General features: G+C 40.0%; 1 protein-coding gene across 6 annotated transcripts in view; it reads left to right on the top strand.

The window, feature by feature from the left end:
* PGAP1 (post-GPI attachment to proteins inositol deacylase 1) overlaps nt 1–27,981 on the top strand; it is a 66,953-nt gene that overhangs the window by 4,313 nt on the left and 34,659 nt on the right. For 3 of the 6 annotated variants that reach the window (XM_043525217.1, XM_027833978.3, XM_037912265.2), the window contains exons 2-11: nt 10,177–10,330; nt 15,560–15,747; nt 16,764–16,935; nt 18,760–18,920; nt 20,632–20,684; nt 20,863–20,929; nt 22,876–22,981; nt 24,465–24,520; nt 24,604–24,687; nt 26,395–26,444. In XM_043525217.1, coding sequence (XP_043381152.1) covers nt 10,177–10,330; nt 15,560–15,747; nt 16,764–16,935; nt 18,760–18,920; nt 20,632–20,684; nt 20,863–20,929; nt 22,876–22,981; nt 24,465–24,520; nt 24,604–24,687; nt 26,395–26,444 — 1,091 coding nt within the window. Of the gene's footprint in view, nt 1–10,176; nt 10,331–15,559; nt 15,748–16,763; nt 16,936–18,759; nt 18,921–20,631; nt 20,685–20,862; nt 20,930–22,875; nt 22,982–24,464; nt 24,521–24,603; nt 24,688–26,394; nt 26,445–27,981 lie in introns of those variants that run through there. The other 3 variants (XM_027833980.3, XM_043525216.1, XM_043525218.1) reach the window with 2 other exon arrangements.

Here is a 27,981-nt window from a genome sequence, read left to right as displayed (position 1 = left end):
TATTATTTCTTTTCTACAGCTCTCATCTGCTATTTTGTTACAAAACCAAATGAAAACCAAACAAACAAACAAAAAGAAACCAGAATTTTTTTTTCTGATTTTGACTACCCTGCTGCAGCCACAACTTAATAACATTTTAAATTTTGTAAAGCATTGAATTACCTTTTAAGGGTTAAATGCCGAATCCCAAAGCCAAACAACACTAATTACCTGTGTCTAGCAAAAAGGTCTGTCAGTTTTGCAACTTTGAATTTAAAGAGTCAAATGGATTTTTAGTGGCATTATTTAAAACAAAAACAAAACCAATTGGTCCTTAGAACTTTACATATTTACACACACACAGATAGATACATACACATTTTCTTTTCCTTAACATTCCTTCCACACTGCTCTGTTTTTTTACGTCTTACATTCCCTTTATACATTTGAGACAGTTAAGTTCCAATAGAACCCTCTTGTGTTCTTTTAGCAAATTTGACTAAATTGTCCAGTCAAATGATTTTAATCAGATAGTTTATTTTTGCCTGGCTAATTTACAGACATTCCTTTGGAAAAGGGCCCATTTTTCCTTCAGAATGGCTGCAAAGAAACCAAGAATACTCTTTCTCTAATACTTTTCCTTTTTAACATTTTCACAAAGTTTAGCTGCTTAATTCCCTCCAGCCTCTGCAGAGTTAACTTTTTTATTCTCTTTTCTCTTTGTAATTATGCCTGGGGGTGCCCTACTTAGGACCTTCTCCCCCTTTACCTGCATCCCTCCAGCCTCTGCAGAGTTAACTTTTTCACTGTTTTTTTATTCCTGGAGTGCCTCTTTCACTATTTTCAGCTGGCTTTGGGTATTTGTAGCCAGCACCTTCCAATTGCCTGCTCCCTTTTCTGTTTGTGCCTTTTCCTCTTTACATGAAGACTAGAATCCTTACATGCCTCCCACAACAACCAAATTGCTGCTGCATCTCTTTTGGCAGCACTAGAAGTTTTGTATATGAGGATATACTGAGCCAGTCTGTCCTCTAGGTCCGAAATAGTGCAGACATCAGCTAGGGCTTGTTTAGTCCAAGGACTGTGCCCAAATTTTTGAAGGATTTGTTTAAAAGGCGTAATTTCTTTAACAAAAGGTGAGGTTGGAGTTCCTTCTGACTCCGTTCCTCCCTCTGGTACTGGCTTACCCTGTTTTCTTTTAAACATCTTAACATGGATATTTCAATCTCTTTTCAGAGTAACAGCCGTGTTAGTCTGTATTCGCAAAAAGAAAAGGAGTACTTGTGGCACCTTAGAGACTAACCAATTTATTTGAGCATAAGCTTTCGTGAGCTAGAGCTCACTTCATCGGATGCATACTGTGGAAAATACAGAAGATGTTTGTTTTTATACACACAAATCATGAAAAAATGGGTGTTTATCACTACAAAAGGTTTTCTCTCACCCCACCCCACTCTCCTGCTGGTAATAGCTTATGTAAAGTGATCACTCTCCTTACAATGTGTATGATAATCAAGGTGGGCCATTTCCAGCACAAATCCAGGTTTTCTCTTCCCCCTCCCCCCCACCCACCCCCAAACAAACCCACTGTCCTGTTGGTAATAGCTTATCTAAAGTGATCACTCTCCTTACAATGTGTATGATAATCAAGGTGGGCCATTTCCAGCACAAATCCAGGGTTTAACAGGAACGTGGGGGGGGGGGGGGTAGGAAAACAAGGGGAAATAGGTTACCTTGCATAATGACTTAGCCACTCCCAGTCTCTATTCAAGCCTAAGTTAATTGTATCCAATTTGCAAATGAATTCCAATTCAACAGTCTCTCGCTGGAGTCTGGATTTGAAGTTTTTTTGTTGTAATATCGCAACTTTCATGTCTGTAATCGCATGACCAGAGAGATTGAAGTGTTGTCCGACTGGTTTATGAATGTTATAATTCTTGACATCTGATCTGTGTCCATTTATTCTTTTACGTAGAGAGTGTCCAGTTTGCCCAGTGTACATGGCAGAGGGGCATTGCTGGCACATGATGGCATATATCACATTGGTAGATGTGCAGGTGAACGAGCCTCTGATAGTGTGGCTGATGTTATTAGGCCCTGTGATGGTGTCCCCTGAATAGATATGTGGGCACAGTTGGCAACGGGCTTTGTTGCAAGGATAGGTTCCTGGGTTAGTGGTTCTGTTGTGTGGTATGTGGTTGCTGGTGAGTATTTGCTTCAGGTTGGGGGGCTATCTGTAGGCAAGGACTGGCCTGTCTCCCAAGATTTGTGAGAGTGTTGGGTCATCCTTCAGGATAGGTTGTAGATCCTTGATAATGCGTTGGAGGGGAGACCTCAGCCTGGTCCAGTCCACACAAGAGATCCACTTCCTGGACACTACAGTGCTAATAAACGATGGTCACATAAACAGCACCCTATACCGGAAACCTACTGACTGCTGTTCCTACTTACATGCTTCCAGCTTTCACCCTGACCACACCACACGATCCATTGTCTACAGCCAAACTCTGCGATACAACCGCATTTGCTCCAACCCCTCAGACAGAGACAAACACCTACAAGATCTCTATCAGGCATTCTTACAACTACAGTACCCACCTGCGGAAGTGAAGAAACAGATTGATAGAGCCAGAAGAGTTCCCAGAAGTCACCTACTACAGGACAGGCCTAACAAAGAAAATAACAGAACGCCACTAGCCGTCACCTTCAGCCCCCAACTAAAACCCCTCCAACGCATTATCAAGTCACATATGCACATAACTTAACATAACTTAACATAACTTAACATAACTTAACATAACTTAACATAACTTAACATAACTTAACATAACTTAACATAACTTTAACATGACTGAGGTTATGGAATGAAAGACTACATGCAGCCGAATGCGCTGAAATAGATCTGGAACCCCAGGAGGACTTTCCCAGAGAGCCCAATACAAACTGATCAATGTGGCGATGCCTGAACTGCCTGTGCACACAAACTGGAAGATCACAGACTAATATCAAATGGGATTAATTTAATGACATGAATATATGGGAGTGCGGTGAGATGCAAACGAAGACAGCTGTTTTCCTTTGAATTTGCTTTGCAAATTATCCTTTAGGATGACAAACATTTTTCAATCACAGGATTATGACTTAATTGCAGAATCTAGTAACAGGAGAAGCCATGCTGTGGAGGAGAAAGCTGGTGTGTATGCGCACATGTTCTGTACTAGTATTGTGTTTCTGTAAAAATATTCCCTCTTCAGAACAACTATGGCCATGTCTACACTAGAGAGCTTACAGCAGCGCAGCTGTACCAATGCAGCTGCGCGGCTGTGAGATCTCCTGTGTAGCTGCGTATGCCAGCAGGTGAGAGCTCTTCTGTCAACATAATTAAACCACCCCCAATAAGAGGTGGTAGCTATGCTGGTGGGAGAATGTCTCCGGCCAACATAGTGCTGTCCACATCGGCACTTCTGTTGGTGTAATTTGTTGCTCGGGAGGGTGTTTTTTCACATCTCTGAGCAACATAAGTTATATTGACAAAAGTGCTGGTGTAGACATAGTTTATGTCTTGTACTTCAAGGATGTTTTATCTATCCACATCCTTCATGAACTTATCTTAGGCAGGGACTAGCCTAAATCCTGTTGTTGATCTGCTGAATGACTTGTCAGTGGTTGCAGTGTGTATAATGATGGAGTGTTTCTAATTTTTTTAATGAAATGTCTCCCAACACAAATAACTTTTAGAAAAAAGTCACTGTAATAAAATGATATTTAAGCATCCTATATAAACTGTAGTGAAAATCACTTTTCCAGCAAGTGGTCAGTTATTTGTTCGGTGGGTATGAGATGAAAACTGGGGGCATTGTTTGTGGAGGAGAAAAGCATTTTTGTTTAAACAAAATATTGCATCACATGTTCTAAACAGGTAACAAAGCAGCAAGTAAATTTTAGGATCTACTAACTTGGGGACTATCACTTTAGAAAAGAAAAGCACAAGAGAAAGCTTACTTGCTTAAGTGATCCCTTCATTAAATAAAATCATGTAAGTGATTAGGATCTTTATAAATATAGTATTCAGAACTACCGGTAGCTAAAACCTACTTCAGCTTCAATCTACATAGTACTACCAATTTACAAGTAATTGGCAAAATCTCTGTTTTGATTATATGACTGGAAGTTGTCTAAAATTAACACCCACCAGCATGACTGTTCTGTTCATTGATTGTCAGCACTTAAATTCTCATTATCTGTCTTATAAGCAGGTTTTGTGGTGGTGAAAGGTGCAGACTGAAGTGTCAATCTACAGTACAGTGGTACAACAAGCAGTGATAGTATAAGCTTCCCCACACTTCCCTCGCAATATGCCTGAAGTCATAGAGGAACAACGTCACAGAATGATATGTCTCCAAGTATCTGGCTTTTGTTGTTTTGTGGAGGAGAGGGGGACGTTTGGGGAAAGAAAATGAGGTAGACTGGGTGGCTTAGGTATTGTATTGTATTATTTATTGTTTATATTACTGTAGCTCTCAGGCGCTGTACATGCACAGAACAAAATCCATCTGCCATTTATCTTTAAAGTGCCCGTCTAAATGTAGCTAAGGCTGGCAGTGACGCAAAGTTGTTACACAAGAATTTGGTATATGTCAGAGCTACCTAGCCTTGTTGTACCAATAAAATAAAAACCAGCAGGATCTTATTAAAGGGAAAAAGGCAAAATACCACATTTATTGTGAATACAGAAAGAATCATAGTAAGCAGTTAGTTACAGCTGTAACATTCCATTCAATCTCATCTTTATTCACACATTCATTCATACACACACACACACACACACAGGTTCTGCAAGGTTGTTATCATAGTAAGCAGTTAGTTATAGCTATAACATTCCATTCAATCTCATATTTATTCACACACACACACACACACACACACACACACACGTTCTGCAAAGTTGTTATCATAGTTACCAGCCTTAGAGTTGCTCATGCCAAGCCTACTGGCCAGGTGGCCTGGACATGAGGAGGGAGCAGGGCCTTGTCAGATGCTCATCTGATGCTCCTGGAAGTTGGTTTGCAGAATCAGACCCCAAAGTTCTTACTTTTTAGAGTCTATTTTTATAGGAATTTCTTCCCATGCCAGTCTATGGGAATTGCTGCATCATGCTGTTGCTGAATCAATCAGCAGATGGCACATTCCTGACGGCTCCAAGATGTTATCTTGTTCTTTGGTTCTCCCATTCTTGAGGCTGTTGGGTGGATTCCAGTCTGCCCTCCGGGGGTCCTCTGGTTATTTCCACTTGACGCCTTCTTCAGCCGATGGACACTGGATTCTTAGGCTGGCACCTCCCTGATCATTCAGTTATTATCCACACCAAGCATCCATCCACATACATCCTCTATCTCTATTTTAATCACAATTGTTAATACAACAAAAGGGCGGGGAGTCTCTGGGTGCTGTTTCTGTTGTTAGAGTATTGCTTTGAGTCTCTGTGAATTGCTTTGAGAACAGACTCTGTCTTAGAATGTACTAACACAATTAGCAGCTTGCAAGTTTCACACACAGAGGGAGAGAAACAGTACCAAAAACCAAGAGACCTCTTAATTAGTAATACCCTGGAATTTAAACTATGGGGAATCAAACTCATTTGTGATTTTAATACAGAACTTCTTTAATATGATCCAACAGCCTGACTTTAAGTGGCAAGTATCCACATCACAAAAGGGAAATTCACTATTAATTGGCATTCTTATTTTCAAACACCCAAAAATATGCTATACACCTCACAAAAACAAATAATGACATGGTACCTAGCCTGAGGCACTTTACAACCTAAATTTAACATGACAAAATGTGAAGGTCCTAAAACAGGGGCTGGCAAACTTTTTGGCCTGAGGGCCACATTGGGTTTCGGAAATTGTATGGAGGGCCGGTTAGGGGAAGCTGTGCCTCCGCCCCCCTTGCTTCTTGCCCCCTGATGCCCCCCCGGGACTCCTGCCCCATCCAACCCCCTCTGTTCCCTGGCGGCCCCCCTGGACCCCTGCACCATCTACCCCCCCGTCCCCTCCCCCGCTCCTTGTCCCCTGACTGCCCCCAGAACTCCTGCCCCTGACTGCCTCCCACTGGCCCATCCAACCCCACCTCCTTCCAGATTGCCTGCCCCCATTCAACCCCCCCATTCCCCGCCCTCTGATGCTCCGACCCCATCCACACCCCTGCCCCCCAACCACCATGCCAAACTCCCCTGCCCTCTATCCAGCCCCTCCTGCTCCCTGCCTCCTTACCACGCAGCACAGAGCACTGGTGGCTGTCGGCGCTACAGCCGCGCCACCCAGAGCATTGCCCAGCCGTCCAGAGCATTGGTGTAGTGTAGTAAATTGCTCTCCGTGACTGCTACCAGAAGCACGTTCCTATGTGGAGCAGTTTAATACACTACACCGGCAGCATGGCGCGCTGAGGCTGCGGGGGTGGAGGAACAGCAAGGGAGGGGCTGTGGGGGCAAGCCTCCCGGGCCAGATGTGGTCCGTGGGCCATAGTTTGCCCACCTCTGTCCTAAAACTATCTATTTAGAGTTTTATACTGCTACCAGTCATCAAAGTATCTGAGTGCCTTTTACTAAAATCAGTAGCAAAATCCCTAGTAGGCTTCAGGAAGTCTCTATGTTTCTCCCTGTTTGGGGTCTAAACTTAGTTCGGGGTGGGGCTATTTCATTTGTTTTTTTGATTAATATGAGTTACGGGTTAGAAGGGATGTCAGAAGTGGACTGAAAAAGCAGGAGGGAAGGATGTTGAAGGACAATGCAACAGTCGTTTCTTTCAGTTACTCAATAAGTCTCATACGTATCTTTCTGGTTATGTTAACATGTTTTTTTCTCTCCTTTCCCCTTACTCACTTCTCACGGGTTGTCAAGGTTGATTCCCCACTCTGGCACTTCGAACCCGCAAGGATTCTAAAAAATTAACACTGGCCACTCCAGGCTTATTTTAAGCTTCCAAGGTTACAGCTTTTCTCTGGTTTCAGAGTAACAGCCGTGTTAGTCTGTATTCGCAAAAAGAAAAGGAGTGCTTGTGGCACCTTAGAGACTAACCAATTTATTTGAGCATAAGCTTTCGTGAGCTACAGCTCACTTCATTGGATGCATACTGTGGAAAATACAGAAGATGTTTTCTCTGACCTTGGATAGGTAGATGCTGCTACCAGCCAAGTGCAATACCCCTTTGAGAATCCAGGAAGGCACACTTGGGAATTTCTTCCTGTGGGGTACCCTCAAGCCCTTTCACACACACACACACACCCTCTGGGGAAGAGCTGAGAGAGAAGAACAAAGGAAATCCGCTGTTGCCACCAGCTAATTAAACAGCATGTGCACAAACCTCTTAGGACACAAAAATCCAATTCTGTTCTTTAAAAAGGTACATTTTATTAAAAAACAAAAGGAAGAAAATACATCTGGGAACTTAGGCTATTGCTAGATTTAAAAAGAGCAACTACAATAATTAAGCATCAAAAATAGTTTCTTGAGGTCCAGTTTAAAGGTTACAAGCAAAACAAAAGCACCTGGGGTTAGCACAAAGAAGTCTACAAGCCATAAAGAAATAAAAGGGATAAACCTAATCATGTCTACCTAGACATTTCCTGATCTACTTACATGTCTGGGGTTGTAAATAAGTAATTTCTAGATATGATTCTGATGATTTTTTCATACCTGGCCCAAAACTTCTTACAGCCCGGTTTACCTTTCCCCGGAGAACGACAGACAGACAGACAGAAGGGGAGTCTTTGTTTCAATTTTAAAAAGTTCTAGCCTTCCCATTGGCTCTTTTGGTCAGGTGCCCACTCACTTCCTTTTACCTATGCGTAGCAGCGAGATTTTTTAACAGATAGAGCAATTAGAAAACAGCTACTAAAAGGGATTTTATAGCTACTGGCTGGCTGGGTGTCCATAAGGGAGCTTCCCCCCCCTTCATTTATCACATGCCCCCCAAATCACAGATGGTGTTGGCTCACCAAAGAAGTTTTTTCTTAGTCTTTTTGACTGTGTGAAGCCACTTCAGTGCAGCATGGTAAGTTTGCAGGTGGATACGCCGCCTGGTATGGGCTTCTCCAGAACATACACAATGGCGTAACATTCTTTTTCTGAGACTGACCAGTAGCTTTCCCTTTTAGAAGGTTTTTTGCTGAGACAGACGACAGGATGGAATTGTTGATCTGGTCCTTCCTGCATTAAAACTGCTCCTACCCCATGTTCGGACACATCTGTGGTTACAATAAAAGGTTGGTCGAAGTCCGGGGCTCTTAGTACAGGGTCAGACGTAAGGGCCGCCTTAAGCCGGTTAAAGGCTTTCTTACACTTCTCAGTCCACTGAACTGCATTTGGCTGTTTTTTCCTGGTTACGTCATTCAGTTGGGTGGCAGTTTGGCTGTTGTGTGGTACAAATTGTATACCCAGCCAAGCCCAAGAAGGATTGGGCCTGCTTCTTTGACTTAGGGACAAGCCAATTTTGGATAGCATTTACTTTAGCCTGTAGAGGATTGATCGTTCCTTGACCCACCTGGTGTTCAAGGTACGTTACCCTGTTTAGGCCTATTTGACATTTTTTGGCCTTAATGGTTAATCCTGCCTCCCTTATGCGCTGGAAGACAGCTTGGAGGTGTTCCAGGTGTTCTGCCCATGAATTTGAGAATATGGCCATATCATCAAGGTAGGCAACTGCAAACTCCCCAAATCCAGCCAGAAGGTTATTTACCAGTCTCTAGAAGGTGGCGGCAGTGCTTTAGCATTGGTAGTGAAGACGTACCTTAGAGAGTTTACAGCGGTGCAGCTGCACCACTGTAAGCTCTCTAATGTAGCCACTCTAAGCCGACAGGAAAGAGCTCTTCTGTTAGCTTAACTACTCCAGCCCCCATGAGTGGCAGAAGTTGTGTCGGTGGGAGAAGCTCTCCTGCCAACATAGTGCTGTTCACTCCAATTTATTCGCACTCCTGAGTGACACAAATTATGCCAACATAAGCTGTAGTGTAGACGTAGCCTTATAGAGGGGATGTTGTGGTCAAAATGACAGGTAAGGAGGATGATTTTGGCAGCATTACTTTGGTCAGACTGGAGGAAGGAAACGTTAATATACAGAAGACCAGAAAAGCAGATGTTGCAATAATCAAGACAATTGATTTGACTATTGGGAGAAAAAGGAAGGAGGGATTTTTTTAAATGTTGTGACGGAGGAAGAGATGTGGAGGGAGAATCCCAGGAGGAGTCCAAGATGACCTCCTAAATTGCATTTTCTGTAATACAGAAGCTCGCCGTCTTGACTAACAATTGCCTGGAAGGGTGAAATACATTAGCTTCTGTTTGCTGTTTTAGTTTCAGAAGAGCAAGTGCATATATTGTAGCAAGCAAAAAGTCATACTGTGTGTACAGCAATGTATTGCAGCTTATGTATTAGATATTGCTTTCTTTATATTTTGACGGTGTACAAAATGCACCACTTAAATGGATTTTCCTGTAAGAACCTACAGCAAGTTATTAAGATAAAACAAAAAATCAGTAGTTTTATTTATTATTTTTGCTACATATAACCAATCTCAAAAGCTGAAGCCAACAACAGGCAACAGTAGCTGGATAATAAGATCCTAATCCAAATTGCACGAACGTCAATAAACTCCCATCGACTTCAGTAAGCTTTAAATCAAGCTCTGAGTGAACTGCAGGTAGCATCTTTCAGAACTATAAAACTACACCAAAGTGAAAGGGAAGAAATATCTGTACACGAAATAAAGATCCACCCGGATTTCTACATCTCAAAGGAAAAACAACTTTGTGGAAATCCTTGTCACAAAAACCTGTGGTCTCTCCAGCTAATACTCTTTTCTCTGTACTACTTTTAGAAATTTAATTGTAATTTTAATCAATTTAGGACTTACATCATAAAGAATAAGTCTCCGAAAAAAAAGAAAACCTTTATGTATTTCCTTCACTTATAGATTATAAGAAAAAAAATTATTTCCATAGCAGTCTTTTCCCTTTCGTAAATTTGCATAAGCATTATTGAGGCTAAATCCTCTTTTTTTTGTCTGTAATGATGCAAATTGCTTCTTTTGTAATTACTGTTCATTTGCATTTTAGGAGTCCAGTATCTTGAATTCTTAGGAGCTCCATTAATTTTAGTCAGATACTGTACGTTTAACCATATGTATTTGTTGTCACAGAAAATAAAACTACCTACGAAAATATCCAGACGTTTTCCAGCCTATGAGCTCTATCTCTATGGGGAAGGGAATTACGCTGAAGAAAACAAAAATCTGATATTGACAGGGATTCCAGTTCTCTTCCTTCCTGGGAATGCTGGGAGTTATAAACAAGGTATGACTATAGTAAAGTGAATTTTGAAAATTGTACAAACAGAGTTATCTGTTTTGGTTAAAGGCAGGAAGAGTTAAGTCTCTGGAATATTACTAAGACAGACACTTTTAGTGGTCAAAGCTGCAACAGGAATGATATCGAAATGCCTCATTGCTAATACTTTAAGTATAAATAATGAATTTCCTTATGTACAGTGTCCAGGAGATAAGGGGCCATATTCTCAGCTCGTGTAAATTGGGGTGTCTCAGTTGAAGTCAGTGAAGCTATGCTGATATTCACCAGCAGAGAACCCTGTCGAAGATGTTTACCTGGAATGAGACTTCACAGATTTTGAAGTCCATAAAGGCATAGACATATTTGCTCAGCTACTGATAGCCTCTCATTGCAAAAAGAAAAATAGTCCAACTGTAGAGGAATGATATAAAAAAATACAGGAGGTTGGTTTTATGGGAAAAATTACCATACCAATTACATACCCAGCGAAATACACAGAGGACAAAAAAGATACTTAAGAATTTGATTACCGGTACCTTTTATTCAATACTTAGACCAAAAAAAAAAAAGCACACCTGTCCTTTTCTTTAATATTAACTCTTTATAGACGTATGTAGTCTGTTTAAAAATGTGTAATCAGACATTTCACTCAATATAATAAAATAACTAGAAATCACATCAAAGGTGTTTTATGTATGCTGTCTGTAATATGGTAACACTGTAATCAATAGAGAGCTGATGACTATATTCCTGTATAATGTCTCAACAAAAGCTACGATTATTTTTTTGTTTCTGATATTTACATGGCAAGGATTTGTAAACCTGTTAACACTTCATAAATAAATATATAGTAAAACAAAGAAATAGCATAGCTTTAAATAACTTGACTCAATGGAATGTATTATTATTTAATCTATTAAGATTATAGATTTAATTCTGGGACTGATTCCCCATAGCATTACACCAGTTTTACCCCAGTGTATGTCCATTGAAATCAAATTGATTTCACTTAAAACTGAAATAATGCTGTGTTGAATCAATCACTGTTTTTAAGACACATGTACATTGTCTGTCCAATGATTTAACTAAAAACTTTTACACAGTTCTGTGTGAGGTTAGTTCTCTTAAATTAAGATAACTTAATTACGTTATTACATTTCTTTCACCTGACCACAAAGTGTTGTTTGTCCTCTACCCAAGGAAAGTAGGAAAGCATCCTCATTTGAGACTAGGGTCAGTGCGACCCTTTCTGTACTGGCAAAAATAGGACCTATATAAATCACTACTGTTGCCCTCTGGTGGAAGCTCTTATGTAAATAAGTTCAGACCAGCCCAGGCATACAGTGATGAAAATGCCCCTAAATCATAGCTTTACTGTTGCTACCACTCGTGGGCTCCAGTGATGAGTTTGGGGTTCTATTTTCACTATTGTGGATACATCCTAAAAGGTATTTGTGCTTCAGGAACCCAGCACCTCTGGGGATCATTCCACAGGGATCATTCTGTATTCCTCTAAATTTCACTAATGTAGGCAGGAAAAATCCACAGTCTGTTACTCAAACCAGGTCTGTTGTATTACACCATTATTGGCAACCTGGCTGACCTGCAAAAATCTGATTGATTTTCGACTTGAACGATATTTTAGAACAGTCATATTGAATAAAAGCACAACTGAATTAGAAGAAGGCGTAAAACTCACTAGCTACTGGAGAATTCTGCGGTCTTTGGTATCAAATTTGGTTTAGGTACCTTAAAAATAAGCTTCAACTCCTCCTCCCATCTACAAAGGCGGTTTTGGATTCGCTGCTAGTTACCTGAGGGGCAAGTGGCTCCACCCTGGCATGTTGTTCCAAGTCTTAATGTAGCCTGTTTCTACATTTGGTATAAACTCATTATCTCCTGCTGTACTTCATTCCATTCAGAGATTGGAAGTAATAGTTGTATATTTGTAGAGGAAAATGAAGATATGAGAGTACTTTGTAGTTACCCCTTTGTTTGTTTACGTTTTTGAAAGTGCTGTGCAACCATTAACTAATTAAATATAGCATAATGAGTGTTATTCTGAAGACAGTCATTCTTCATAGATCATTACTCGTTTTAAGAAAGTGCTTTGAAACAGAATTATTCAGCATTCTAATGGTGATGTTAAAAAAACCTCTGTGCTTTTGTAAACAATTAGTATATGCCCCAAAATAGTTTTAGTTTAGCTGAGTAAATAAGCCTTGCATGCATTTAGCCAATGAATAACTTATGCTGACTTTTTTAACCTTCAAAGGTGCTTTGTTAATTCTTTTGACTGAAATTATACATACTTTGTCAAAATGACATAGTAAAACATTTCATAATTTATAGTTTTAGAAAACATATTTAAAGGCATGTGAGAACAATGGTATCCAAAGAAGATTACTGAAATAATCATCACACAAGATGCCAAATGGACACTTGTAATTATGTTTAAAGAAGTACAGACTCTATTGTGAACTAATTAGGTGTCTTTGAAATCACAGCAATACAGAGAGTGACCATTTAGGAATCAAAGGGAAACATATAGAGTGATCTGGATCACTTGGTAGTCTGGGCCCACTTAAAGAAAATGTGTGTTATTGCAACCAAACTGAAGGTCATATATCTAGGAACAAAAAATGCAGGTTGTACCTACAGAATGGAGGAACTGTATCCTGGAAAGCTGAGACTCTGAAAAAGATTTAGGGGTCATAGTGGACAAACATGAGCTCCCAGTGCAATGCTGTGACAAAAAGGGCTAATGCAATCCTTGGATGTATAAAGGGAGGAGTAGCAAGGTGATTTTACCACTATCTGTGGCGTTTCTGAGACTGCTAACAGAATACTGCATCCAGTTCTGGTGTCCCCATTTTAAAAAAGGATACTGAAAAATGGGATAGAGAAGAGGCACAAAAGTTATTTGATAGCTGCAAAAATGCCTTATCGTGAGGCAAAAAGATCAAGAAGAGACTTGATTAAAGTGTGTAAGTACCTTTATGGGGAGAAAATATCTGGTACTAAAGATCTCTCTTATCTAGGGGGGAGAGGCATAACAAAGACTAATGGCTGGAAGTTAAAGCCAGACAAATTTGTATTAGAAATAAGGTACAAAGTTAACAGCAAAGTAGATTAACCATTGGAACAAACTACCAAGGAAAGCGGTGGAGCTCCCTCTCTTGAAGTCTTCAGTTCAAGACTGGATTCTTTTCTGGAAGATATGCCTTAGTCAAGCACAAGTTTTTGGGCTCAATACAGGAGTAACTGGATGAAATTCTATGGCCTGTATTATATAGGTGGTCAGATTAATATATTTTAAGATCAGAAGGGACCATAAATCATTTAATCTTACCAGAGTGCTGTGGGAATTATTTAATATCTGTTCAGTGCTTTGAATATGTGGTGTTTAGCTTTTTCAACAGGGCTCATTGAGGTTGTTCAATAACTGAATCTGCACAGTGAGAGGATATTTCCAGGGGTTACTAAAGACAAAGCAGGATCTAGATCTCACAAAATGTTGCTCTCTAGGAGAAACTTGCATTTTGTCCCCAGAGAGACTTTTCCCCATGCTCAAGCATTCTTCCTTGTAGTCTTTATACTAGGGCTTCAAGCGATTAAAAAAAATCTTGCGACGCCAGCTACAATAGTGTCATGCAATCGCCTGTTCTCATTTTCAGGTGACATTGTAAATAAGAAGCTAGCAGCATTACCTTCTGTAAATGTAAACAAACTTGTTCGTCTTAGCGATTGGCTGAACAAGAAGTAGGACTGAATAGATTTGTAGGCTCTAAAGTTTTACATTGTTTTGTTTTTGAGTGCAGTTATGTAACAACAAAAAAATCTACATTTGTAAGTTGCACTTTTATGATAAAGAGAATGCACAACAGTACTTGTATGAGGTGAATTGAAAAATACTGTTTCTTTTGTTTATCATTTTTACAATGTAAATATTTGTCATCAAAAATAATATAAAGTGCACACTGTACACTTTTGTGTTCTGTGATGTAACTGAAATTGTGTATTTGAAAATGTAGAAAAACATCCAAAAATATTTAATACATTTCAATTGCTATTCTATGGTTTAACAGTGTGATTTAATTGCGATTCATTTTTTTGAGTTAATTGCAGTTAACTCACGTGATTGATTGACAGCCCTACTTTATACTGTCTTCACAAACTAGTCATTTGCAGCCTGGGGTGTATCCCGTATCTTTCAGCTGTGCAGTTTCTAAGAGCTATATTTGCAACCACTACTGATTGTGGTTCCCTCTCTATTTCCCTCTCTCTCAGTAGTAACTGAGTGGCAGCATTACAGTGAGAAGGCCATGCTCAGTAGCAGCCAGAGCTGGACAGGGAAAGCAGGATTTTATCTCTGCAAGGCTGAAGATTTGGGGAAGAAAGGAGTGGGAGAATCACATCTACTCTTGTGGTGGGAATGAAGGGAAAAGTGCTTTCTCCATGGTTCCATGTAGTTCGGAAGTCAAGCTGCCCAGGTCCCATGTTCTGCAAAGAACTAATTGGAAGACCCTAGCAATGGTAGTGCATCTAGCATAAGGCTAATATATTCACCTTGCTAGGCTGTGCTGTTGATTGGTAAGGAGGAGAAAACCAGATCTGGAGGAGATTGAATGCCTGTGGCCCAATCTGATGCTCTTGAGCAAACTGTATATAATCCAAACAAACTCTCTTTTCGGTGGTCATGGAGGTTTATTATATGGATAACTGATTTAATCTTGCAATGAGTATGGCACTTCTTTGTAGTTAATTTATCTATAAACTTTCCCTCCTCTTTCTTATCAGGTTGTGATTTCTCTATTTTCTTTTGTAGGTTTTTGATATGAAACTTCAGTATTCTTTGAATACTTTCTTCGGGAAAATTGAAAAAAAAATTATGTTCTTGCTTATCTCATTTTTACATTTCTTATCAACTAACTGATATTTTTCATCCTAATTTCTCATGTATGTATGTATGTCTGAAAACAAGGGAAGTAAACTTATAGGTTGGTAAAAGAGGAAAGCTTTCCGCTCTTTTTGATGCATACAAATGACTTGCATCAAGTGAACACTGGTCAGGTTTAAAGAACTTGAATATCCAGTGGCAGTAAGATAACGTTTGTTTTTACCAGCTACATAGTGACTTGTTTGTATTGGAGAATCCAACTGAGAGTGGTAGCATTGACTACAGTTAGAACAAAGGTGTTTCTATGATTTAACTAGTGCAATTTCTTTTCCTAGTACGTTCTCTTGGCTCTATAGCACTTAGAAAAGCAGAAGACATTGACTTCAAGTACCATTTCAATTTCTTCACTGTCAATTTTAATGAGGAGCTGGTTGCACTATATGGTGGTAGTCTGCAAAGACAAACCAGATTTGTGCATGAGTGCATTAAAGTAATTCTTAAGCTGTACAAGGTAAGACGTGAGGTATGCACATGAATAGTATTTTGAGATTTTTTTTCCTTTTCTACTAAAAACTGGGATGGAATTTTTGTTCAGTGGAAAATTGTGGGTTGCAAATTCTTAATTGTAATAGATATATTGGCTATTATTTGTGTGGTGTAGATTATGTGGATGAGGGAAAAATACTCCTGCTTTAGTCTTGATTTAGTAAACAAATTTTGGATTTTGTCTTTACTCTCATGGCGAGGGTGCCCAAAGCCTTGGATAGTTTTCTCATTTTTTTAAATAAAATATTTCCATATAATATGTAAACTTCTTTGTAGTAGAAATGCAGTAGGCTCATTTATGTTTCCAGAACTGTTTATTTAAATGTTTAATACAGATTTAGAAAACATGCCTCAGCCTAAAAGCTTATTTGCTGGTCTGCTTCCTTAAGGTTCTCAAACATTATAATGTCAGCTATAAACTACAGTTTTTGAAGTACAGCACCTCCTGCATTCTAACTTTTTCTTGTGATGAGCCTGTGTTTACTTAGTGATTCTGGAAGACCAAAGCATCTAAAATATGGGTCAGTTAGTAACATCTTGTCAAACTATTAAACCAGACTATTTTCTTTGAGCAACATGATTAATTCAAGAGGAAAAATGCACAACTTTTAACTAAATGATAGATCAACGTCTAAGGCCTTGTCTACACTACAGGGGAAATTAGATCTAAGCTTCGCAATTTGAGTTACGTGAATAGCTTAGTAGCTTAGATCTACTGACTGCGGGATCCACACTACGCAGTGTCAACGGGAGACGCTCTCCTGTCGACTCCACCTACTCTTCTTGATCCGGTAGAGTACAGGAGTCGATGGGAGAGCGATCTGTGGTTCATTTAGCGGGTCTTCACTAGACCCACTAAATGAACTGCCGATGGATCTATTGTTGCTCCTCGATCTCCCGGTAGGTGTAGACAAGCCTTAAGTTTCATCTGTTTGTTTAAATGAATGTTCTCAAATTCTAACTTTGAGTGATTACTGTTTTCTTTTTCTGAAGGATCAAGAATTTGCTCCAAGCAGTGTTGCAATAGTAGGTCATTCCATGGGTGGTCTTGTTGCAAGAGCATTGCTCACTCTAAAGAATTTTAAGCCTGAATTTATAAACCTCCTCATTACACAAGCCACACCTCATGTTGCACCTGTAATGCCTTTAGACAAATATCTTACTGGTAAGTTTACTTCAGTTAAGTGTTGCATTGGGCACTATGTTTCTTTCTTAATGCTTAAGTGTGTGTGTGTGTGTGTGTGTGTGAGAGAGAGAGAGAGAGAATCTGTTGCATTACTGTGGCCTGAAAACTCATTGTTATGGAAAAAGAGAGATGCTCTTAGATGCTCTAATCTTTCACTCTTTCTCCTATGACAGAACTGGGACACTAAAAGAACATCAGTTTGTCACATAAATATCAAAATATTGTCTTTCAGCTTTTAACTTGACCTTTGGTGTAGTGGTGGGAACACTTAATTTCCAGCATCTTACACAGAAAATAGAAGTAATTTGGAACCTTGTAAATTACAGGTCAAAGTGATTTCCTGTTTCCCCCATGAGGGAATGCTTCCTTGTGTTAAACCTTGATATTCAAAATCACGTTCTCTTCTGACTGAATACCTAGTTATTGTGTTACTTTTTATGCAATTTGTCAAGTTTCATCCTGCCCTCTCAGTGAAGTCAAAGTATTTGGATGGGGCAGTGAGAATATTAAATACAAATATTGGTCCTAATTGAGATTAAATGTTTGTAGATAGCATAATGTACAAATTTTCAGAGCCCAAAGGAGAAAAGAATTACTGTATTGACATTACATCGACATTACAGTCGAAAAGGGACCCTAGCGGCTCTGGTCAGTACCGTCAACTGTTAAAAGCGGTGCTGTGGAGCTAAGGCAGGCTAGTCCCTACCTGTCCTGGCTCCGCGCTGCACCCCGGAAGTGGCCAGCAGGTCCAGCTCCTAGGCAGGGTGCCCACAGGGCTCCGCGTGCTACCCCTGCCCCCGCCCCAGCACTGGCTCCACACTCCCATTGGCCAGGAACCATGGGGGTGGTGCCATGCGGTCAAGAGCAGCGCGCAGAGCCGCCTATGCCTACTAGCACGATCTACTGGCCACTTCTGGGGCGTAGTGTGGTGCCAGGACAGGGAGGAAGCCTGCCTTAGCTCCCTCGCTGTGCCGCTGACCGGGAGCCTCTGGAGGTAACCCCCCTCCCGAACTCCCTGCCCCAGCCCTGAGCCCCCTCCCACACCCTGAACCCCTCTGCCCCAGCCTGGAGCCCCTCCTGCACCCCAGAGCCCACACACCCAGTTAGAGCCCTCACCCCCCTCCTGCACCCCAACTCCCTGCTCCAGCCCAATGAAAGCGAGTGAGGGTGGGGGAAGAGTGAGCTACCAAGGGAGGGAGAATGTAGTGAGCGGGGGGCAGGGCCTCGGGGAAGGTGCGGGGCCTCGGGGAAGGGGCAGGGCTAGGGTGTTCGGTTTTGTGCGATTAGAAAGTTGGCAATCCTAACTGTGCAGTAGTATATTTTAGTGTGTGTGTGTGTATATAATTATTTATTATTATTTATTAGTATATTATATGTAGAATTTTTTGTGTTCTATCTTTTTGTTTGTATTTTGTGGCAGCTAAGCATGGGTGATCCCTATCCCCTTGGTTTTGCCACTGCTGCCTTTCTATTAATTTCTACCTCTACTGTTGACTGATATCACAAATGCATACTTCCGTTTGGCCTTCCTTATTGATCACTATCGATCACGAGACTAAATATTTGGAAGCGCATCCTCAGCTGGTGTAAAAAAGCACAGTTGCATCTGACTTGTCTGATCACCCCTGCATTGGGTACAGTTTTGTTTTCTAACACAAGACTCAAAAATGGGAATGGAAACTTGATTTCTGGGTAGGCTGCCAGCCCAGCTCAGAAAAAACTGTTTTTACTAAGTGCTGTGAAAAAATTTCCACTGTTTCTTTGTATAAAGTGAATTTTAATCTATTTTCAATTTTTTAAAAGATTTTTATACAGCTGTAAACAATCATTGGATTTTAAAGGCCCAAGATGTAAGAAATCTAACTACCCTTTCTGTGGCCGGAGGATTCAGAGATTACCAAGTTCGTTCAGGACTCGCTTTTCTACCCAGATTAAGTCAACATAGCAGTGCCTTATTTGTTGTGGTAAAATCTTTTTTTTTAATTGTCTTCTAATGGTATTATGTTAACTGTTTATGGGCTGTATGTACCTGTGTCTGAATACAGTATGTATGGCATAGTATAATAAATTCTTATTGCAGTATTACTAGGTTTGAAAGAACACATCTGATAATGAGATGTGCCATATACAAATTTCACTTTGGAGCACAAAGGTGAGGTGGAGAAAATTTCATTTTGTAGTTACTTTTTCCACTCTGCTTCATAATCCTCAGATACAGTGGATTTAAAGCAACTTGCCTCACTAGTAATAAATAAGTGGAAATTTGTTTTTTCTTTAACCTGATTTGTAACAGAATTCAGCTGGCTAGTAACTAAGAGAGTAACCAAAGGGTAGTATTGGACAATGGTTATTTTCAACAAAGGCGTTTTCATGTGCTGTTCCATCATGGTGGTCTTGTATACATACCTTGAGCAAGGGGTACCAGAGGTTTACAACATGTATATTGAAGAATGTTACATGGCGTCTTGTTATGCTGATAACACCCAGATTTATATTTCTGTCTCCACCAACCCCACTGGTGAGATTTACCTGGGCTCAAATGGAAATTTGGGTGTTGGCTAGTGACTTGAAACTCAGCCCAGACGAGTGAATTATTTCCCTGTTGCTGTTTGCCCCATGCTATAATGATTACATTGAAAGTTTGAAATAATCCCTGTCTGTTGAGAGCTGCTTGCCATTCATTTTAAGGTTTGCAGCCTGTGAATCTTGTTGAATTCCTACCTGATTCTGATTATCCAGGTGGTAGCAGTAGTCAAGAGTATCATCTTTTTTTGGTAATAAATGTGCATAATTTTAGTTTGGGTGCAGTCTTCACATTGGCGATCTATGCCTTTCTCACGTCAAAGCTGAGCTATTATAAAATGTTCTACATGAGACTCTACCTTCATATTCTTAGGGAACTGCAGTTGGTGCAGAACGTAAAGGCACATATCTGGCATTTCACTCAAATATCATATTGCAACTGTGCTCCATGATTTTCCATAGCTATCAGTTCACTTTGATTGAAATTTAAGATATTGGTTTTAACCTGTGAAGCCCTAAATGGGATCTTGCCTCTTACAAGTCCAACTCTCCCCTCAGAGTGGTAGGACAGAAATTGTGATGCTCTAAGGCTAAAAGGTTAAATGGTTGAAATGTACAGTTGCTAAATATTCTTTAGAGGTGGGAGGTAGGGGTGTGTGTGTCTTGGTTCTGTTATGTTCCATCTGGTACTGTTTCCCCCTCTGTTCCACCCTGGATCTGTCAGAGTCCAGAACTGGTGACATTCAGGCTACATTGCAAGTCTCGCCTACTTACCCAGGTTTTGGAAGTGGATGCAGATGGCTGATGGATAGTTGGGAACATGGGATAATAGAATCCATTTAAATAAGTTGAGAAATGTATGTTTGTTTGTTTGTTTTAAAAATAGCGAACCTTAACTTTAGGGAAAATGATGATTTTTATTTTTTTTTATTTATTTTTTAAAGAAAACTAACCATGAGAATTCAGTGTGTTCCTGAAGTGATAAGGTTTTTTCCCCAGCTTTATCTTAAGGCTAACCAAGCTCTTGTCTGATAATTTTGTAAAAGCCCATCTTAATAAATATTCAGACATAAATCACAAATATATTTTCAAATTTCTAATGTTTTAATGTTGAATCCCCAAAAAGCTAATATATTTTTCTCCCCCAAACAGAGCTCAGCAGTGCCTAGAACTTGGGCCTCAACAGACCACCTCTCCATAGTATGGTAAGCAAATAGGACAAAGAAGTTAGGTAACTGACATGACATCTTTCTCCATCCCTTACCTTCATCACCTTTTATAAGTTCATTTAACTTCAGAGAGTAATTTTCTGAAAACATCTAGCCCATACCTTTTTTTTGTAGTTGCATTTTTAAATATAGTGTTCCTTATGTTTTGTTCTAGGTGTAAAGAATTGGTCTTGGCTACCATTAGGGCATTTTTTGATCTTATTGATGAAACCACCAAACAGGTTTGTAGTTCCCATTTCCTGCATGCCCCATAAATACTGGGAGGAAGGTGAGGATTTTCTCCCCCCAACAAAGTGATGTTTTAGCTACCATTGTAATAGTCAGGGACAAATACTGTGTATTACTTTCTGATAATTTTATATCATGTTGAAAATTGCTGGCTTTTTGATGTCTCGTGCTCCAGAATCTTGTGTTTTGGGTTCTGTGAAGAATGACAATGGTTCAGTTTTTGCTGCTGGCTGAGTCGGTGAGTTAATTATAGCTGGGCTAATACCCTGACTTTCTCACTGAGATAGACTGAGTTAAACAGGCCTGGGACCTTGTGATCCTGAACAAATCTGCTCAGCTGTACTGTGATAAGGTACACAAATTTGCTTACATATTTAATGTCCTTTTGCAAATTTATTTTAACAAAACAGAAACCCTCTATGTAAATTTGGAATGCTTACTTAAGGGAAATCCAAGGGAAAAGCTGATGAGTTTACTAGTTTTCTTCGCTTTCTCCCTATTTATTGCTTCTTTTTACTCCCTCTGTCTCATTTTTCTTTTCTACCTGCTTAAATGTTATGTTGCCCACTGCATGTTACTGTTTGAAAAACTATTTGAAGAACCTTTCACCATATTTCATCCTATTCCTGAACCTTTGCGTAATTTTACAGCAATAAAAATGAAGAACTGGGAATAAGGCTGAGAGGTTGGGTCATTCTTTGATAGCTTCACTGGTCTCTGAAGCTTGTTCAGTTGAACCCTTTTTAATATGGGTATAGGGAAGTTGACTGGTCTATTGGGGATAAAAATTTTCAGAACTCATTGGGGATGGCCATAATACTCACAAATTGCATAGCTATATTTGCAGAAAGTAGGAGGAAACTTACTTTGGGAGGTTGATTAAAAAAAAAAGAAAGAAAGAAAGAAAGAAATGGCATAGGTTTGAAGCATTTGAACATTTTAGGAACTCAGACATTTGAAGTGTATGGTTGGGCCCAGGAAGCTGGATTAATGAGCACAAGCAAGTGAATTGGTTATAGGTAAGGCTGTGACTCTGTCACTGAGGTCGCAGAAGTCATAGATTCCGTGACTGTCGCAGCTGCAATGGCCAGTGTGGCTGATCCCAAGGCCACCAGAGCAGCTGGCCCCAGGTGCCCCATAGCCAGCTGCACCGGACACTGCTCAGGTGGTCCTGGGACAGCTGGCCCCGAGGAGTGCCCGAGCAGCAGTCCCGGGGCCTGCCACACTAACCACTGCTCGGGAGGCCTGGGGAATACCCTGGGGAGCACCTGAGCAGTGGTCCCCGGGGCCTTGGAGCAGGGGTGGCTAGGGGCAGTCAGCCCCCGCAGCCAGTGCAGGGGCTAACCTTCGGCCCCTGGGTGCCCCCAGTAGCGGTGTCCTGAGGCCCCTCAGAGCAATATTGTCCGGGGCGACAGGAACTGCTAAGTTTTAGTCATGGTATTCATATAGTAAAAGTCATGGACAGGTCACCAGCTGTGAATTTTTGTTTATTACCCGTGACCTGTCCATGGCTTTTACTAAAAATACCCATGACTAAATCTTATGTCTAAAGTTATAGGTGCATGAAAAATTAACTTGTTACATGGGTCTTCAGTTTATCACATAGATATCACCTTATGGTGTGTGTATGTGTCTGTCTCTTTAGCAATATTTATATAATATAATACAGCTTTTTGGTTTTATGTATACATAGTTTTAACTTTTTGTATAGTTCGAGCAGTTGCAATTTGCAGATAGCAGTAATTGGATATAGATGAATAGAGTATTTTTATTAGCTCCAGATATTGAATTGAAATTAGAAACTATATTATCCTCTGCCTTTTTGAAGCTCTGACTTTTACTGTAAATAAAGCTGCATTGCTGGCTTAATGTCTTGGTAATTCTTGTAAAGCACACAAAATGCTAAGTAGATTTTTAACAAGTTGTCTTGTATTTTTAGATAACTGAGGATCCAAAGAAGAGAATGTTAGTATTGAATCATCACTTTGTGAGGCACCCAGCAAAGTTCTTTGAGGAAGGTCCTGAAACACTTACTGAACTTAAAGGTATGCAAGTCTAATTCTTTGACCAGGATCCAAGGATACATTTAGTCTAAGAGTTAATCTTCTCACTACCGAATTGCTGAAGTGCAGACTCTTTAGGCACCACTCAAACACCATTTGGAATGCATGGCGACAAACTATGGTCTTGATTCTTATTTCTAGCTGCACTAGGCTTGGTTGAGGACCATAATGGGGCAAAGAAATGCCACTTTTGCATTCTCCAGATTCTGGGGAGTAGCCAGGAAACAAAAGTTGTTCCAGTTTAAGCCTGGCTGACTGATCTCCAGCAAGCACAGGAGTAGCTGGAGTTCAGATGTTCTGACTATAGCCTTTCCCATGTCCATATCCTATCCTGGTGGGGGGTTGGTATGTATGTGCTATAAAGCCACTATGCTAATTCTGGATGCTTGGGGAATTCCTAGGTGCCCAGATGTGCAGATTCAATGGCTCCTTTCCCTTGACAGAGCTGGGCAAGGAGACCCAATCTATAATGAAGAATTGGCTCCTCTCTGGGGTTGGAGAATCTGCAGAATTCCTTATTTGACTTTCTCTGGCTGCTAGGAAGTTAACAAGGAGGAGCCATGGCTGTAGAGCCCAGGAGTAACTACCAAGGCTTAATTTTGTTGAAATAGGCTAGGAGGAGGTGAATCATATCTTTGCATTTCTTTAGTTTACAATATAACGGACATCATTTTATAGATTAAGTTTTCATTAATCATTTAGTCAGATATTCCCCCTCCCCCCACTTCAATAGCAATTTGGAGTATATTTAGGTGCAATTTTTTTCAATTGCATTTTCGTCTCTCCTCATTCCCTTTTGACACTTGCCTAAATTTATCCATGCTGTAATGCCATTAAGTTCAAAGGAGTTACAAGAAGGGTGAATTTGAGCATGTGCTATTACTCCTCCCCCTTCCCCATATTCCTTTCTGCTCATACTTTCTTCGTGTAGCCAGTCTTCTGCTCCTAATTCTGATGCCTGAATTTGGGCTTTTTATGTTCCTTTCCTGTGAGACTGAAAGTGTGGTAAGGGCAAAGAAAGTATGCTGTGCTGCTGTATTTTCAACACTCTCTTGTCTGTATTCAGCCCCCATACCGACATTGATGCCCAACAGATGCTAATGCTATTTTTCTTTGAGACCTTTTATTTTAGTAGCAGCACGTATTGATAAATTTTGCAAGTAATAATAGCATCCCTTGGTTTGGCGTGCTGTATAGATAGTTGATTTGAACCATTGTATGCAATTCTGAATAGCAGTCGTGACTATTGCATTACATATTTTAATGTTCCTATGTCTAACTTCTGGAGAGATGAACAATAAGTTGATAAAATGTGCTTGATAAAGTAGAATATTTGTGTTTTGTGAAGTTCTGCTGAAGATTACTATTATACGTCATAGGCAATTCCTGCAGTAACATACAACTAGAATTAAGGTTTTCTTATCACACGCAAGTGAGCAAAATAAAGCATATGGTTTACTTCTAGGAAGTTTGATTTGGATTAAAATCAAATCCTCAAAATGGACCTATACAGTTTATAATGTAAGTAGCATTAATTTCTTTTTCTAATTTCAATTTTGTCATTTCTGTGTTTTTTTGTAATAAGCAATATTTTTTCTTTTAAGGAATCTGATGGAAAATATTTCATGTTTCCTCTTTCAAACCACAGAAAAACCTACAGTCATGTCCACTGTCGAAACAGTATGTTGGTGAGAAAATATGTGCTTTCTGTATTTTTGTAAATATATCTGTTGTTACCCAATTTTAACTTTATGAAACTGAATTGTTGTTTCCATTTAAACAGCTGTATTGAGCTAACTACTCCAATAATCCAGTAATTATTAAACAGAGACCGCTTTTTTACTATAATCCCAACCTATTATTACTTGTTTAGGGGCACATGCCTTTTAGTATTTGTTATGTTTAGTGTGTTCATTATCATAGTATCTGAGTACTGCACATATATATATATATATATATATATATATATATATATATACACATACACTAAGGCCTTGTCTTTATGAACAATTAGACTGCGACAAGCTGAGGTGTGAATCTACCCCACACTAGTTTGCTGAGGTCTAACTGTGTGCGTGTGCCCTGCTGATGCATTAAGAGTTTGTTAGGGTACTTTAAGATTTTAACGAACTGTTAACACGTGTCAGCACATGGACAGTTAGACGGTGGCAGGCTAGAGTGCGGTGGATTCACACTCAGCTTGCTGTGGTCTACCATGTAGACAAGCTCTAAGACTGACTTAGAGTTGCCAATAATAGATTTTGCAGTTCACCACTCCAAACTTCAGTAGCTTTGGGTCTTTAATGTAGCAATGCCCCATCTTATGCCCTCATTCAGTAAAGCATGTGCTTAAGTGACCTTCCTGAATAGGGAGGCTATCCCAAAATGGGGCTCTAGTAAGGGCCTTATCTAGAGCAATATAAATGAACTGGGAGTTAGTAGAGGGTATGGAGCTCCACCAGTTAATGTGTTCTCAGCCGTTTTTCCTGTTGAGGAGATGGGCTACTGTGTGCTATACAACTGGAGTTTGTGTTTCTTCCACTTTTCAGCCTCAAACATGATGATTTGCAGTAGTTTCATCTCAAGGCAAAGATATGGATCACTTTGACTCACCACCTCATTTGAAAAGGAGGAGTGTAGTTTCTTAAGTGGAGGTGGAAGAATGCATTTCTCTACATAGGTGTTCGAGATTAGTGAAGAGTCCACTGAGACTCCAAGATTTCATACGACCTTGGTGAATGGAAGGTAGATGCCTTTAGTGGAAGGGAGAGGTCAGTGTCTCGGTTAGCTCCTATAATTGTTCCCCCTTCCCACCAGCATCACTTCAGACTTACCTGAGTTCATTTGGACTAAACTGCCCTTAAATGTCCTCATCTTTTGCATTCATTGTGATGATGTTGAGCGTGCACGTAGAAGAGGGAGGTATAAGGCTGGGTGTCCTCAGTAGAGCCCATTAGGAATTTTGCAACAAAGCAGGTTTTCATCAGGAAATGCCAGTTTGTCACAGAAATGCATCTGGTTTGAACTTCTGACAAAACATACTGGGGTCCAGTGGAACCCTGCCTGGCTTCCTGCTAGCTCAGTAAAGTCCCTCTTAGGAGCACTTGGTGGTTATAGTGAGGGCCACTATAGAAATGTGTGATAGATAAGGATTGGGAAATGAAGATTGAAGTCTGCTCTTTTTAATACACCTTGATGTATATGAGTATAGAAGGAGGATTAGAACAGTGGGTGATGTCTGATGAGGTGTCACAGTTAGGCAGGTATAAATTAAGAGTGGATCATCAACACTAACTCTAAACTTTTTTGGAGTGAAGTTCAATATTTTTATATTTAAACTCACACACAAAATTTAAAGTAGTAATGCACATTTTCACATGTTATTGATTTAACAGGGTACAAGTAGCTGGATTTATGGCTGTTTAAACAGTAGTTCATCTGTGTGGTGAGTATAAAGGCTGTTTGTAATTTATTTAACTAGTTACTATAAGATCAATTTTGGGCATTCAGTCATGCAACACAGAGCAATTTAGGAGGAAGATCTATAGGGATTTAAGAAGGATTGCTGCTGTTAAAATTCATTGTTATCTGGTATAGTGTACAATCAGCTTTCTTGATACTTAAATAGATTCAAAGCAATATTAAGTGACCTAGTATTTAAAGAAAAAAGGTAAAACTCAACTTTTATTGCAGTGTAACTTGTTTTGTTCGTAACTTGTATGTAATATCACTTTAATACGTCCTCTGTCATGGGACTGTATCCATTGTATGCAAAGGATGGACTGAATGATCTTCTTCTTCCCTAACTACTATTATGAATTTATTGTCACTTGAGGACATTTAGAAATGGATGTGCTTGTTTTAGCAACTTCATTTTAGCAAATTAGATTGTCAGGTTTAATTGATAAATTTTGGAATTTGTAATGAATTAATGCAAATTGAAACCATTTTTAGGGCCAAATTCACTAGCCGTTTTAAATCTGCTTTGTTGAATTCCAACAGCTCAGAGCTGTCTTAAAGCAAATTTACTCTACTGCTTGGGTTGGCATAGGGCCAGTGTAGTGATCCTCTGCCTCTGTATTCTGGGCCAGAAGTAAGGGAGCATGGCCAGGGTGCTTGTATGGCCACTTGGTACCCAGGTGTTATAATTGCCCTGCATTGGATTAGGAACCACAAAGGTGTCTTTTTGTAACCCCTTTGCACACTCTCCGGATCTGTATCAAGCTCAGCCAGTAAAGGGAGTTGGGGCCATTAAGTCTAATTAACTATAGTATCGTTTTTTTTATTGTGAGTTAAGTCCATATAGTCAAACAGCACAATTTCAAGGGACCTGGAACAGTTTCAAATGTGGTTGTGGATTTTCAATCACTGACCATTTTTAAATCAAGATTGGATTGTCTTCTAAAAGATTTTCCCTAGGAATTAGTTTATGGAAGTTTTATGGCCGCATTATGCAGGAGGTCATACTCAATCACAGTGGTGCCTTCTGGCCTTGGAATCTATTAATCTTTTGAGAAATGTCTGGGTTTTTGTTTAAAATATGTGTAGCTGACTGTCAAGGCTAATTCTCCACTCTGGCACTTCAAGTGCAGAAGGTCGAGGCCCACGAGGATTCTAAAAATTAATACTGGCCACTCTAGGCTTGTATTAAACTCCCAAGGTTACAGCTTTTCTCTGACCTTGGATTGGTCAATGCTGTCACTACCCAGTGCACTACCCTTTTAGAGCCCAGGAAGCGCACTTGGGAATTCCTTCCTGTGGGGTACCTTTCACTACCATCTCCCCCCCGAACCCTCCCGGCTCCAGGGAAGAGCTTGGGGGGGGGGGAGGAAATCAGCCTTTGCCACCAGTTAATTAAACAACATGTGCACAAACCTCTAAGACACAAAAATCCAATTCTGTTCTTTAAAAAGGTAAATTTTATTAATTAAAAAAAAAAGGAAGAAAATACATCTGGAAACTCAGGCTATTGCTAGATTTTA

The sequence above is a fragment of the Chelonia mydas genome, chromosome 11 (genome assembly GCF_015237465.2).
Source record: "Chelonia mydas isolate rCheMyd1 chromosome 11, rCheMyd1.pri.v2, whole genome shotgun sequence".
Taxonomy (NCBI): domain Eukaryota; kingdom Metazoa; phylum Chordata; order Testudines; family Cheloniidae; genus Chelonia; species Chelonia mydas.
This window is presented reverse-complemented; position numbering and strand designations above follow the sequence as displayed.